The sequence below is a fragment of the Coffea arabica genome, chromosome 8e, assembly GCF_036785885.1.
Source record: "Coffea arabica cultivar ET-39 chromosome 8e, Coffea Arabica ET-39 HiFi, whole genome shotgun sequence".
Taxonomy (NCBI): domain Eukaryota; kingdom Viridiplantae; phylum Streptophyta; class Magnoliopsida; order Gentianales; family Rubiaceae; genus Coffea; species Coffea arabica.
The window spans coordinates 43,380,181-43,392,543 of NC_092324.1; the positions used below are offsets into that span (position 1 = coordinate 43,380,181).

At 35.6% G+C, this 12,363-nt stretch overlaps 1 protein-coding gene across 1 annotated transcript; it reads right to left on the reverse strand.

Moving 5' to 3' along the window:
• Positions 1–507: 507 nt before the first annotated feature.
• Positions 508–7,883, reverse strand: LOC113702987 (uncharacterized). Its single transcript, XM_072062131.1, has 6 exons — positions 7,179–7,883; positions 6,189–6,376; positions 5,595–6,046; positions 5,411–5,498; positions 1,267–1,474; positions 508–937 (listed from the first exon to the last, which is right to left on the reverse strand). Exons 1-6 carry the CDS (start codon positions 7,447–7,449, stop codon positions 849–851), a joined length of 1,296 nt encoding a protein of 431 aa, XP_071918232.1. The 5' UTR covers positions 7,450–7,883; the 3' UTR covers positions 508–848.
• Between the last annotated feature and the right edge of the window lie 4,480 nt (positions 7,884–12,363).

Consider the following 12,363-nt stretch of genomic DNA (forward strand, 5'->3'; position numbering starts at 1 on the left):
ACCCTGATGTAATCCATAAGAGGCAACGGCTTCCATTTCTGGAAACATCACATGATAATTAGTCAATTTATAATCGATAGATTTGCATATAGCCCAGAAATCTTGAAGATTTACATTCTGCTCAAGTAAAATAACATTGTAATGCAAAAGTGGATGGCAAGCAGTTCAAAGTCAATGAACAAAATACAGCCTTATCCCTGTTGCAGGTGGTGGTAGCACATCACAACAACCCACACTGAAATAAAAATGCTGGGCTTGAAACAAACAACTTTTGCAGGTAAATTCTTTGAGACACAAAAAACCAATAATTGTTTTCCTGTTTGGTTATGAATCATAATCATATCAGTCTAATGCAAGCATATTCTTTGCAACTGCCAAAGATCTTACTCTAGAAGTTTAGGTTTGATGAATCAAGGACCCCAGATGCTTGTTATTTGGCATTGTTGTTAATCCCTAGCACTATGGTGGGTGGACTCAAAAGCAGCAGCAATCAGATGAAACAATCAATTATAAGAAACGTGAAGCTTAATTAGACAAATTCCTAATTTAAATTTACAAAATTATGTTGGAATTAAGTTGAAGGCGAGCAATTCTTTGTACTAATACAGCACTCAAGAATAACTTATGCTTGCGAGTGCATGGAGAATTTGCCTTGCAAAAGATGATAACTGATGGTCAATTGGACTCCTTAATGAAGTCTCTGCAGATGACAGTTGCTTGTAAATACCTCGTATGAAAATGTTGAAAAATTGAGGCCAAGTGCAGTAAAATTGCAGAAGAACGGAGAGATTGATTTCATCCTTGAAGAAGAACTAAACTAGTGAGGCCAAGGCAAACGCAAATCCACATCATACTTCATGTTTTTCTTCAGCACAAACATCAGCTGCATGATTTGGAGCTTTTGCATCCTTTTTCAGCATTTCCTCCCGCTGAGTACCTGAACAAGATGTCCCATATATCAGAGGGATTCTGAAAAAACAGAAGCATTTTAATACCGTCAACATGAAGAAATTAAGAAAAAGACTTTTTTTTTTTAATATACAGAAAGAAAGTTTGTGCCATAGAAAGGTCTTTGTACTGCCCCATAGAGCTAAAGATAAGTCAGCTAGCCCATTTGATAAAACAATCCCAAGGAAGAATACCCCATGAGAGTTACTCTGCCAAAATACACATCTTGCTCAATGCCCTTTATGAAGACATCACATTGGTCATTAGAAAACAACTGATACACAAGATGCTAAAACGGAGGGGGATGATAATTCTCACCAGAGCTTAACTCATGAGAGGAGTTCACCCGGACTGACAATTTCCCATGCACTTCCGGCTGTAAAACTAAGCTACCTGTCATGCCTGGGTTGCTTTTACCACTTGGTGTGCAATTTTCTCCCGTGAATGGCCTTGAAGTGGTCTTTGGCATGAAGGTTGTTGACCAAGATCCCCCACTGGATCCCGCTAAGGCCATTATAACATCTGCCTGATATAGATTTTGATGTCAGGGTTCTCAACAGCATCAACTTCATATATATACCAAGTGCAAGCAAGAGAATGCATTCTATAACCAAAAGTTTTACTACAAAGCACATATAATGGCCTAAAAAAACCCACAGACATCTAAGTTCCTACACATGCTACTTTCAGTGGATCCCCGTAATCAAGAACCAGAAATTAAAAAATTGAACTTTTTCACGGATGCGTTACCATCTAAAATGTTCCATCCTTTATTGGGAGGAAAGGTTTTAAATGAAAAGCAAGAAGTAAAGGAAGTCAAAGTCTAGGTTCATAAGGCTGTCTAACACGGGCCACTATTTCTTGGGAAGAAGGCATAAAACTTCTATAATAGGATCAAAAGTTTATTTGCACATCAGATGCACCTAACTTATTGATAAACGCAAAAATCAAGAAATGAGGATGCTCTGACCCTCCAAAAGGACAATGGAACCTTCCAAATGTTTTTCTGTACCTTTCTCTGCAGAAGTGCATCACAATGCACAAGCATAAAAAAGAGGAAGAAAGCCATTTCAGATGAATACGAGACATCTTCTCACCCACTTCCTATGCTAAATATGTTTGAAAAGAAGGGCTACCCTCTGACTCTCATCACCCCCCGGTTTTCCTTTCTTTAACGATGACTTATCTGCAAAAGAAAGAAGGAGCACTTCTTTCTCTTTTTTTTTCAAAGAAAAAAGGCAGTAAAAGGAGATTATACTCTCAGATGAGACTAAGCAGCCACTGATCATTCCGACGCGCCCTTGACCTATCTTGATTAAGACCAAAAACCTATCTAAAGTGGAGCATTGTTTAAGCTGTCAAACAAACGTGGGCCATTAGCTAATCTGTTTTTTTCTATTTTGTTTTCTTTTTTGATACAGGAAGCACCACTACAAGCAACAAACAAATGCAGATAAGATAATTTATTTTTTCCATATGGCATACTTGATATAGCACTGTGTTCATAAGGAGTGACATTAATTATAGATGAGAAAACCAAACTATAAGGAGGCCAGATCTTTTGATTAAAAAAAAAAAAGAAAATCAAACTGTAGATTTGAGATGGAAATAACCTTCCAAGAGCTACATGTTACAAAGACAGATACATACAAAGGTTTGGAAAGAACAAAGACATAAGGTTGGTATTGTTGTTAAATAATTACAGTACTTAGAGACTGCACTGTGTAAGATATGAAAATTAAACTGGAAAGGAGTTTAGATGTTTACAAATGAATGTCATAACATATCATAAGAAGCAAGGCTTGATTAAGCACAAAAAGTTACAACAAAAGAGTCTCAATCCGCAAGCATCTATCCCCTTCTATAAATTTTGGTTCTTAGAGAACATCCATAAGTACATGCCTCTCACTCACCAGATCATGCTGTGGCACTAAAACATTAAATAGTCACTATAATAACTTAATCCAATCATGGAAAAGGGTGTTGTAGAATCATCCAACGCCCATTCAATTTCGTAAGAGGTTACTTAAGTTCCTAAAAGGGAGAAGGCAGTAAACTTCTGCATGAAAGATCACATACATACAAAAGAGCATTTGGAGGCAGAGGAAATAACATGGTTCAGCAAAGGTTTGTCTCCATCCACAAAAATAAGGTTGCTAACTCCACTATTGACATGTGCAATTCTAATCCTATCTTCTCTAAATACCTTGCGGAGTCCCATTGATCCATCTTTAAGCAAATAGAAGTAATCTTAAATTAAAATCAGATTTGAATACCGAAAGAATATAATATCAACTCAGATTCTAATTGCAGCTTAAAAATCAATCTTTTCTTTTAAACTTTTAACACCAAGAATATGAAACCATCCTCCAAAAATTTGCATTTAAAACCTAAACAATACCAAATTAAGTGTAAAAGGACTAGATCAATAGGAGTTTACATTAAAAGATATTTCTTATATAGTATTAAGGTGGATAAAGAAAAGAGAGCTATAAACTGGATATACTAATGCAAGAGAGACTTGAAAATAGTCCATATAATTTTTGAAAAACGAATTAAAAGGATTTAGCAACTTTGAAGATGCAGCAAGATTAGAACCAAAATCAAAGAGCTGGAAATTTGGAGGTCCTGCAATCAATTTTTCCTTTGCAGCCCACCTCAAGGACCAAGTACCACTTCAAAGAAAACAAGCACAGGGCAGGACAATGCATAGACTAGCTATTACTTCAAATTCCAAGATTAAAAAAAAAAAAAAAACCAGCTTTGTGCGCTCAGGGCTGCAGGGCCATAATCTTCCAGCAAACCCTGTTTGGTTGAAGCCCCTTGGACTCTGATCATGCTTTCTTCAGGCACAGTTACTGGATTGTACCTCAAGCTCCTATCAACTTTCATTTTTACCCAGCCAAAGGCTAACATTTGAAGAAAGTCAGACACCAAAATACTTTATGGTCTTAAAACCAGAAATCCAGCTAAGCGCAGAGTTAGAGTAACAACTGATATAGGTTGAGTTAAAAGATTGTGGAAATTATGTACATAAACAAGGTAACAAATCTAGCTTATGATTTTAAAAGGTGCAGCATCACTCTATTTGAAAAGAAACAATCACTAGATTTCCTTTCCAGTTAGTTAAATACCTAACCAAATGCAAGGTTACTTAAAAAATGAAGAGTGATGCTGCAAGGTTGAGTTAAAAAATGAAGTCAACTATACTTTTCTTGGCCATTTTGCCTGCAAAGCTATTGACATCCATATGGAATGGAATCTAATAAAACTTTGTTAATAATGTATCCAGGGGAAAATATTTTTTAATACAGAGCAGGATAGATTATTATACATGTGGTGATCATTACACAAAGACCACATATCCCAGTTTGAAGTCTTTTCTCTGTAAATTTTAAACATCACAATCACCATAAAATATGATGAATTTGAGTATTCGTCATCCAAGTACAAATGTTGCAATCCAGTTAAAGCAGCTCAGATCCTCAATTAAAATGTCCATGTAATTCTGAAAGAAATAAATAGCCTTGAGACAGGTACAATGATCAACCTGGTAAAACAAGTGCTGTCTTATTATCGCAGGCATCACATGCAGTTGATTACCAAATCAAACATTTGATTCATTAGTAGAACAGTACTCTCATTTATATAGTTTCCTTCTCTACATTATGCTAAAGCATGACCTGCTATGATACAATAATTCCAAAGCTACACTCCTACTCCACAAACCAACACTTCCTTGTGACTCCATGCAGATTCCCTAGGTCAAAAAGCCCACCACTGTTAATGTAGAACTCATACGACAACTATCTAACTTGCCATGATGGACATACCAAGTTGTAAATAAGCACTTAAATTCATAGAATCCATCAGTCAAAAGCTTTGATATCCTAATGAGGTAAAATCGCGATGCTATAAGCCCAGACATTACCATGAGAGGAAAATACATGTTTTTCTGTCCTAATTTGTCCAGCCTTAGGTTATCAGGACCTTCACATGTCAAGAGCTACACATCAAAAGTTCACCTTATTTTTCACTTTCACCCTGACATACCCAAAACTGGACAAAAATGTAAAGTATACTTGGCTCAAAATTGGCAGTATTAGCTTTTTCATACTGTATGATGCCTATGTCATGTGACTTAATTAGGGTTGGAATTGACTAGCTCATGATTGGTTACAGGATGTCAAGATTCAGCAAGTAGTTACTGCATTGAATTAGGAAAGAAGTGCGTGCATTTGTCTCACTAAATAAGGTAAAACCAACAGAAACCACTACATGGGTCAGACCTCTATGATCAAAAGACAGAGATCTTTATCATTCATATGATGCATGAAGCCCAGATGGCAATAGAAAAAGACTTCTATTACAAATCAATTCACTGGCCGAATTAATGCAAACAGCAATTCAGAAAATATATCTTTCAATGAATAAAGGGGCTAGAAAAGAACAGGGACTAGACCTTGCTGGGATGAACGTTGTCAAAGACATGTGCTTGACCGCCATAGAAAATAGTCATCTGACATCCAGAAGAAGCAAATCCGTGTTGGCTATCACAAATAAACATTATGTGTCATCAACTATTATTGCAGGAAGAAAAAATAGACAAGGCATACAGAAACAATAAGTGTTTTACGAAATATTACTTTGGAGTTGTAGAGGATTCTGGTTCAGAATTGTGAATCCCGGACTTCAGCTTACTACTGCTGACTATTGCCCCAGTAAAATTTCTTTCGGAGATTCCACCAGTTGTGTTAATAGAGCTCAGAAGTCCAGATCCTTTAATACCAGTCCTAGATCCTTCATCAGCAGCTCCTTGAGATATAACTGATGGACCAACACTGGAGTCTCTCAATTTGTTTGATAGTCCTTGGTAGCCAAAAGGAAAAACTTGACTGGAACGTGGTGGATACTGCCAAGGCGGACCAACATTCATTGGAATACCACGATCCAATCTTGAAGTATTACCTTCAGCTCTGGCAGCAGAGGAAGGCTGTGATACAAGGGAAGCTGAAATTGGCCGGACTAAATGCATAGGAAACGACACATCCTCATCCTGTGGACGTCTTGGTCTCTCTCCACCAGCATGTCGTATTAGCTGAACTTCAAACCAAATGGACAGTATTAGAGCAAATGGCAGACATCTTACATAGTATATATTCAGCCAATGCTAAGATAGATGAAGTTTTGTTTATGAGCAATGAAAAGAGAAGAATGATGGGCTAGAAGAAGTATCCTACCTTCATCAACTGTGAGCCTTCACGAGAATCTGGTACCATTTGTGGAAATCTATCTTTTGTTGTTCCAATATACGAGTCTGAGTTACTTCTCTTAGTTCCAGAAAATCTACTACTTGTTTCATGCCCAATAAGATCACTTCTCGCTCCATAGAACGGAACTCCTTCAAAATGATTTCCACCTTGTCGTTCTACCATAGTTGATGAAAGAATGATCAAACAATAAATAATCCCAAAACTCCAAAAAACTTTCCACTAAGTCATGCACATGGCATTGTCATTATTAAAGTAAAATTCGAATCTCAATCACCTATAGAGTTACCATGCATTTTCATTGCTTAAAGTTACCAACTGGCACAAAAATCAATAACTTGTGTATCTTGGAATGGACAGAAAGCTAATAGGATAACCCATGAAAACTAGACATCACCGATATCAAAAGAAAAAAGTCACTGCATCATACATGCAAGAAATACGCTAAATAATCCACGCACTAGCTGTGAGTTCTCTAAACCTACTTAGTCAATGAATGACCTAAGACAAACTACTCCATCATGAGAATACAAAGGCCACAACCAACCCACTATAGATGATGCCAAGAAAGACATAAACAATTCCAAGTTTGTTATCCAGTAAAGGGAAGGATCACAAAATTAGCAACCAAAAAAATAAAAAATCCTAAGTACCCCAGAAAGTTGAGGCAAGTACAAGAGCTAAGTGCATCAGCTACCTTCAAAACTTTACCAATGAAGGAAATAGAAGAATCCAGCTCTCTGTCTATTTTATCATGAATAGTTACAACCATTCCATAGTCATTCAAAAGGCACACAAAAATTAGGTAAAGAAACAGAACCGGAAGAGAAAAATCAAGAATTCTTACAATAACATAATGACAATGGGTATCATAAAAAATTTGAAAAAGAGCCAAAACAAGGAAAAAAGGCGAGAAAAGATGCAAACTTTGAGAATTATGACTGACAACTCAAGTCTCACCAGAACCCAGATCAGAAGTTGTGGAGATTGGAGCACGGCCACCACCAGAAGAGCCACCAATGGAGACAGAAGCTGATGAAGGAGAGGCCTCGGATGTTGGCCGGACTCTGCCGGCTGCCACCCCACCTGCCGGAGATAAATAATCTGGAGCAGACCGTTTGCCCAAAAAATCATGAAAAATGGTTCCAGAAGCCTTAACTTCATCCGCACCACTAGTACTAATAGCAGCAGCAGCACCCGCAGAACTACTGTTATTTTGAGTATGAGCCATAAATGGTTAAATACATAACAATTATTAAATTCAGCTGGAGAAAACAGACATTATTATTAGCTCATTTTAACGCAGGAATGTTAAGGTAAAACCATAGCTGCTGATTAGCTTCATTTGTTTTTTTTTTTTTCCCTGCTATACAACATACAAATGAAGAAAGCAAGAATCTTTCTTAATATATACTACTGTGTTTTGTGTGGGTAAAAAGCAAAGAGAGAGTGAGGAAGGAGGAAGGGGCAAAAGGGTTGCACGATTTTTCAGAAAAAGATGATGTAAAATCAATAAAAGAGTTGTTTTCTGGGAGCATTAAAAAGCAAAAGTTTCTGGCTTTTCTCTTGCTTCATGCAAATGGCCCTTTTCTTGTTACACATTTTTCTAGTTTTCTTTTGTTCTGCTTTTTGAATTTTTTTTGTGTTCAATTTACGTGATTTTTAAATTTTGTGAACATATCAACCAATCACTTATTGATCATATTCACAAAATAGAACCTGATAGAAGAAATTGATCTATAAATGGCTCGACCGAACAAATTCTTTATAATAATCAATTATTGCTCAAGTGATTGTTCAATAATTGATTATGAAAATATTCATAATCATTACCAGAAAAAACAAATTAAAGCCAAAACAAATTGGGCCTTTTTTTATATTAGTGAATAGTTTCCATCAATGCTCTTCAACGCATTGTGAGGGCAATCCACAAGAAGATTTGATTGTAGAATAAACAAGACAAGAAAGAAAGCAAATTGCAGGTATGTTTTATGAGATGTGAAAGTGCCACAATCCATACATAAAAGCACAAAAAATCAAATTAGAAAGTGGATCAAATAAGTAGGAGTAACAAATTACAATAGCCAATGGGGTGATTTGAGGATTTTCGTTGGCATATGGGGTTCCAAGTGGGAGGAATTTTTAAGCATTGATTCTCTCAATCAGCAACTTAAGGTGTTTGAGTACATTTGTTGACTGCATTGCATCCACTTTCAGCTAAGTTCACTCACTCACTGCCCCCAATACTCAGCCGTCCTTTTCTCACCTTGGCCTTTGTGTGATAAATCATTTCTAATCAAAAACGTTCTCCACATACTACTGATTTAATTGCTTTTCTATTTTCTACTAATATCAATCTCCTTGAGCTCTAGTCAATACTCGATCGAACAAGCAAGTCAAACAAATTCCAAAAGTTTATTACTATAAGTTAAAAAAGGATCGAATAGTAGTAGAGAATTCCATATCTTTTTTTTAGGGTTCTGTTTGAATTAGCGTACTTTTTTATAATAAAATTTTCAAATATACATATCAAAATTATCGTAAAAAATATAAAATTCGTACAATCTCCAATATAATTTATAAAAATAATAAATTCTACAACTTTTTTCTTCTTCTACCCAGCGTATACCACCATCCACCTCTACCACCATCAAGACCACTATCGCCCCTCCCCCCTCCTCTCTCCTCCCTTTCCATCTTCCTCCTCCTCCTCCCTTCTCTCCTTCCTTCCTTTTCCCTCCCTTCCCTGCCAACCCCTCTCATTTCTTCCTCTATAGTGGGTGGTGTTGTGTGGGGAAACTTTTTTAATTTTTAAAAATATCTCATAGAATTATAAATTTGAAAAATGCTCAAAAATAAATGTACACTGAAAAGTTTTTTCATATATAATATTATAGTGTAGTATTTGAAAAACACCCCCCCCCCCCAAAAATCATATGATTTATACGAATCCTTTGGTAATTACAATTATAAAAAAAAATGGTTAAAAATGTATTTATGATACGAATAAAATAATATTTGAAATAATTTGTGTATTTAAAAGACCCTTCATTTTGATATTTGAATCTTGATTTTCGAGGATCATGTTTTTGTAATTTATACAATTCGAAGTAGAAAGTTATTACTCCATGTTTTGTGTGGAGTCGAGCACAATTTGTACAAAACAAGATTCAACTTTACAGGGAATTATTCCATTTGGTAGCAATAGCTTTGACTAGGAGCAAGAAAGTTTTGCTGCTTGACTTGAAGCTTTGTACTTCTGCTTCTAATTAGAGAAATGGTTACTGCTCTTGTCATCATTGTCTAATTGATTTGCCAATTCAAACGGGAAAGAAAGAGATAAGGAATTATGGAGATAGTGATGGAGCTAGATTTCTTTGAACTTTGAAGGGTAATGGATACCAGGTGGACACAAACCAATTCCTCTACGCAATGATTCTTTTGTTTCTCTCCCCCAGAAAAATGGAGAGAAAAAAAAAAAAAAGAAGGTTGCATTTTGCATGTTATTTTAGCTGAGAGAAAATTACTCATAGAAATGACCATTTCCAAGTTTACAATTTTTACCAACAGCTTTTTACAGACTTATGGATCATTAAAAATGTAAAGGAGGGTAGTTTCCACTAGTTGCTCCTCATCTTATGGCATGATTGAAACAAGTTCGTCATCACCATTGAATACCAAACACTTTGGTGGAAAAAAGACCTAAATACTACCAAACTTGTGTGCCAATAGCTATGAGTGTGCTAAAACAAAAGATAGAAATTGAAAATGAAAAGAGAGAGGGAGAGAGAGAGAGGAAGGATTGATCCAAGTGCAAAATTAATACAGTCGTCTGTTGTTGCAGCATCCTGTCTACTCTACTTTTTATTCCTTTGACAGTGCATGGAATCACTCAAAAAGTAACCAACTATACTGCAGTAGAAAACTACTGGTACTCTATAAGTATGGTTTTCTTTCATTTATATCCCAACATCTTCAAGAAATCAAACTCAAATGATTGCATCTCTTTCATTTCTCAAAGATTTTCTACCTTACTCTACTTGTCACTGAAAACATATCAAGTAAATCAACTAGAAATGAGCTTCATGACCATCATAGCATGCACGGGATGATAAGGTAAAGGTGCTCCAATCAACTCAAAGAGATATGGGCTATATATTAGTCAATTTAGGATGCACTGATATTACATTGAATGTCCTCAAATACCCATTATGTTTTCCATCCCCCCCTTTTTTTTTCTGCTGGCAACAAAGCTTGAAATCCTTTTGGATGCTGCACAATTTTGCACATTCTTGATCACTTGACCATGAGCAAAGATAACCTGATCTCTAGCAGCCTTCCAGAAATGGCAATTACCACCTTTTTGAGGCAAAAGCTACCCCAAATAAAGCTTGCCGGATTTCAAATGGAGGTGTGCCTCCTCTAATGGAATTCCACCCGGAATATGGAATCAGCTGCTTAGCAACATTCTTTATTGTTACATATGCAAGGAGGGTTTTCTTCATTTTATATTTTTCAGAGGCAGTGCAGATTAACAGTAATGCTAGCATGAATATAGACAAAACTCTTGTTACCAAATCTTTGAAGATGTCATTGCATTTGTCAGGGCCTATCTAGCAAAGGGTTGTTGGTGCTTATCGCAATAATTATTAGCATTATCTCCAAATTCCTCTCCAACATACCTGCAAAATGATTTGATGAATCATATCCACAGTGTCATTCCGTGATTAAGTTCTGCAGATTTAGGGGTCCACTGCAAAGATTCCTTGTAATAGTTTAATCAACACCAATTACTTGCAGTAGGTAATACTGAGTAGCAGGCATTTGTTGCACTTACACATTAAATAAAGAGAGAGTAGTTTTGGTCCAAATGTTTAATGCATGTGGACTTATAATTAATTATTAAAGTTTGGATGAGGGCAAATGTAGTTTCAAATGTTTTAATTTTTAAGCGCATTTAGTCCTATTGATTAATTTTTGTCAATTGCTAATCGAATGTGATCACGCGCTATTAAGTGCCAACAGTTAATTTTTTTTTATAAAAAAATTTTAAAAAAATATTATTAGACTAATGACTCGCGTGCCAATCAGGTGAGTAATTATTCTTTAGCCTAAAAATACAACAATTCAATCGACAAAAATATTTAGGTTGAAAACTAATTATTCATGTGATCAGTGTGCAAAAAATTAATAATTTTTATTACAAATCATGGCTAGCAATATTTTATCAATTTAATTGGTTTCTGGCACGTGATTTGATTCCAATAGTAACTGGAAAAAAATCAATCATTAAAACTAAATGTGCATAGAAACATAAACATTTGAGACTATTTACTTTCATCCAAAGTTTAGGGACTAAAAACACTCATACCCCAAACATTTGAAATTAAAACTGTAATTCTCTCTTAAATAAAAATATTTCAGTCGATACCCTCCATATTTGAGATGTGCCACGTTGCAACAAAAGTCTCTTTATGTAAAATTCACTAAATTCAACAATCCCTCTGGCCTAGCAGATGAGATATCATGAGTAACAAATAATTGGATTATAACCAATTTTTGACTACATAAGATAAGGCCCACAAAGAATCAGCTATCAAAGTGGAAAGTGAAAAGGTATTGGGTTTACACCAGACTAATAATACTACACACATAACCATTGAACTGCAGCATAAATTTAATCCTTACAGAAAAAATCTGGACCAGAAATATTTTGCTTTTTAAATAAAGGCAAACTAATTCTTGTGGACCAACTATAAGTTTTACTTTCAACTTCGGAGCTTATAAGTCATCAAATCATTTGAAAAATGATGCATCATATCAACGTTGAGATGAAAAAACAAAGTGACTTTCAAGAATGTCATACATCAATTGCCACGGACCCTTATAAATGAAGAAGAACAAGAAAATTCCTCAATATCCCATGGATTTCAATTTGTTTAAGTTCAATGACTAGATGGGGAATTGCCAGTACAAAAAGGCATATTGCATTATTAATCAGCCTCTTTATCATATGCAAAACATAGTTGTTCTACATGGTCATTTGCTAATTAGAGAGATAGCATCATTAATGGACCTAATGGAGGGGAACAGGACGCTGCATCATTAAATCAGATCCACAACATAGCATCTGAGAGAGCAGAAC

Bases quoted from the DNA above. Each gene is read 5' to 3' on its own strand.
- LOC113702987 (XM_072062131.1), bottom strand. From the start codon at position 7,449: ATGGCTCATACTCAAAATAACAGTAGTTCTGCGGGTGCTGCTGCTGCT. The intron at 6,377-7,178 runs GTGAGACTTGAG...CAACTATGGTAG, and splicing joins AACTTCTGATCTGGGTTCTG to AACGACAAGGTGGAAATCAT. The intron at 1,475-5,410 runs GTCTAGTCCCTG...AATCTATATCAG, and splicing joins ACAACGTTCATCCCAGCAAG to GCAGATGTTATAATGGCCTT.